The sequence below is a fragment of the Triticum urartu genome, chromosome 1, assembly GCF_003073215.2.
Source record: "Triticum urartu cultivar G1812 chromosome 1, Tu2.1, whole genome shotgun sequence".
NCBI lineage: Eukaryota > Viridiplantae > Streptophyta > Magnoliopsida > Poales > Poaceae > Triticum > Triticum urartu.
Window position 1 is genome coordinate 26,770,773 of NC_053022.1, and position 1,679 is coordinate 26,772,451.

Consider the following 1,679-nt stretch of genomic DNA (forward strand, 5'->3'; position numbering starts at 1 on the left):
ATTGGTGACCACAATAACTAAAAATGCACTATAATATTGCATGAAAAGTATTTTGATAAGAGCCCAGAAGGAAACCAGCTTGTAATACTAGCGGTGAGTAAGATTCCATCATTATAGTAAAGCATTCACTGGATCCTAGGCTCATTGAGCTCCGAGTTTCAACATTCTGAAAATCACATTTAGAAGTTTCAAACAATTCAACAGAACATTATATTTAAATGTTGATGTGCCTTACACGTCTCTATAGAATATCATTCAGAAATAACTTAAGTTTTGGGCTAGACAAAAAGGTCACATATGTTTGATCCATAATAGCAAATGGTAGGTATATTATTGATTGTCATATTTTTATTTCTTCTGTGACCACAAATAAACAGCCATTAGTTTTATTGGTACATAGTACGTACATGTCGATGTTAATTTATTTTTTAGATTTTCCTTTCAAAGGGGTTCACTAAAGACAGGAATTCATTTGGGGTTTACAGGTGAATTAGACAAGTTAGATACCGGTGAATTTCTTCGAATATCAATAAAACACATGCAATGTATTTTTGCATATTTCTTCAATTTACTAGTCGGGGTAAAATAAATGACCCAAAAGACTTAAAGCGTAATTTTTTTTCTTTTACAAACAGAGCACTGGCTAGATTTAATACATATTTCAAACTAGTATTTGTGGAAGAACAGAAACATAATAGAAGATGCAACATTACATGGAGCACCAAGTTATTAACCACAAGCTCAATATAAATTCCATTCTGTTACATTGAGTTTATTGTGAAAAAAATGAAAATCTGTATAAGTCTAAGAAATGCCGGTATCCAGGAACTGGTGGAACGTGTACCCGGCGGTGGCGGTGTCATGGCCGCACTCGCTGTGATCAGCCTCGATGCTCCCGCCATCATCGCATGGAGGGTGGTTCAGGTCGAGCCAGAGCACGCGCTTGCTACCGACGACGGGCTTGTTGATAGTTGTTGCTGGCGGTGACGTCGCGACGCCACGGCCTCCTGCAAGCATGGCACGGTGACGCCTCATGTGGCCACCAAGCGCCTGGCCGACGGCGAACTCGAGGCCGCAGACGGAGCAGCCATGCATCTTGGGCTTGAGGTCGCCGTCGCCGTCCAGCCGAGGCTTCTTGTGGCTGGCGCGGTGGCCGCCCAGCGCCTGGAACGACGGGAACACGCGGTCGCACGTCTTGCACACGAACGCCCGTTCGGGCGTGTTGTCACCGCGGCCGGCCGCCGGCTTGGGAATCGGTTGCTCCCGTGACACGTGCAGTAGCACACGCGCCATCTCCCGCTCAAACTCAAATCTCTTCATCATTTGATGACTAACCAATGAAGAAGAAGTTGAGATGGACAAAAGGAAGAAGAAGCTGAGATTGGTAACGGGCAGATGGATGAAGAAGAAGCGCAGCAAACTGCATCTTTATTTATAGGCAACGGATGTATATAAGCTATAAAGTTATCAGCCAGTAGCTAGGCGGTAGACTCGTATAATCTATATGCTATAAAGTAGTTGGCCCGTAGCTAGGCGGCAGTGAATCTTATAACATCACAAGTTAACCCTGCGAAGAGACCAAGAAACGGTCGCACGTACGTACGCGGCGCCATGGAACCATGCATGATGCATCTCTTCTTTTCTCTCGAGCTAGCTAGTGGATACATATGCAGCAGCTT

At 44.4% G+C, this 1,679-nt stretch overlaps 1 protein-coding gene across 1 annotated transcript; it reads right to left on the reverse strand.

The window, feature by feature from the left end:
- Nucleotides 1–804: 804 nt before the first annotated feature.
- On the reverse strand, nt 805–1,323 carry LOC125532631 (zinc finger protein ZAT12-like). Its single transcript, XM_048696621.1, has one exon. It carries the CDS (start codon nt 1,321–1,323, stop codon nt 805–807), a length of 519 nt encoding a protein of 172 aa, XP_048552578.1.
- Between the last annotated feature and the right edge of the window lie 356 nt (nt 1,324–1,679).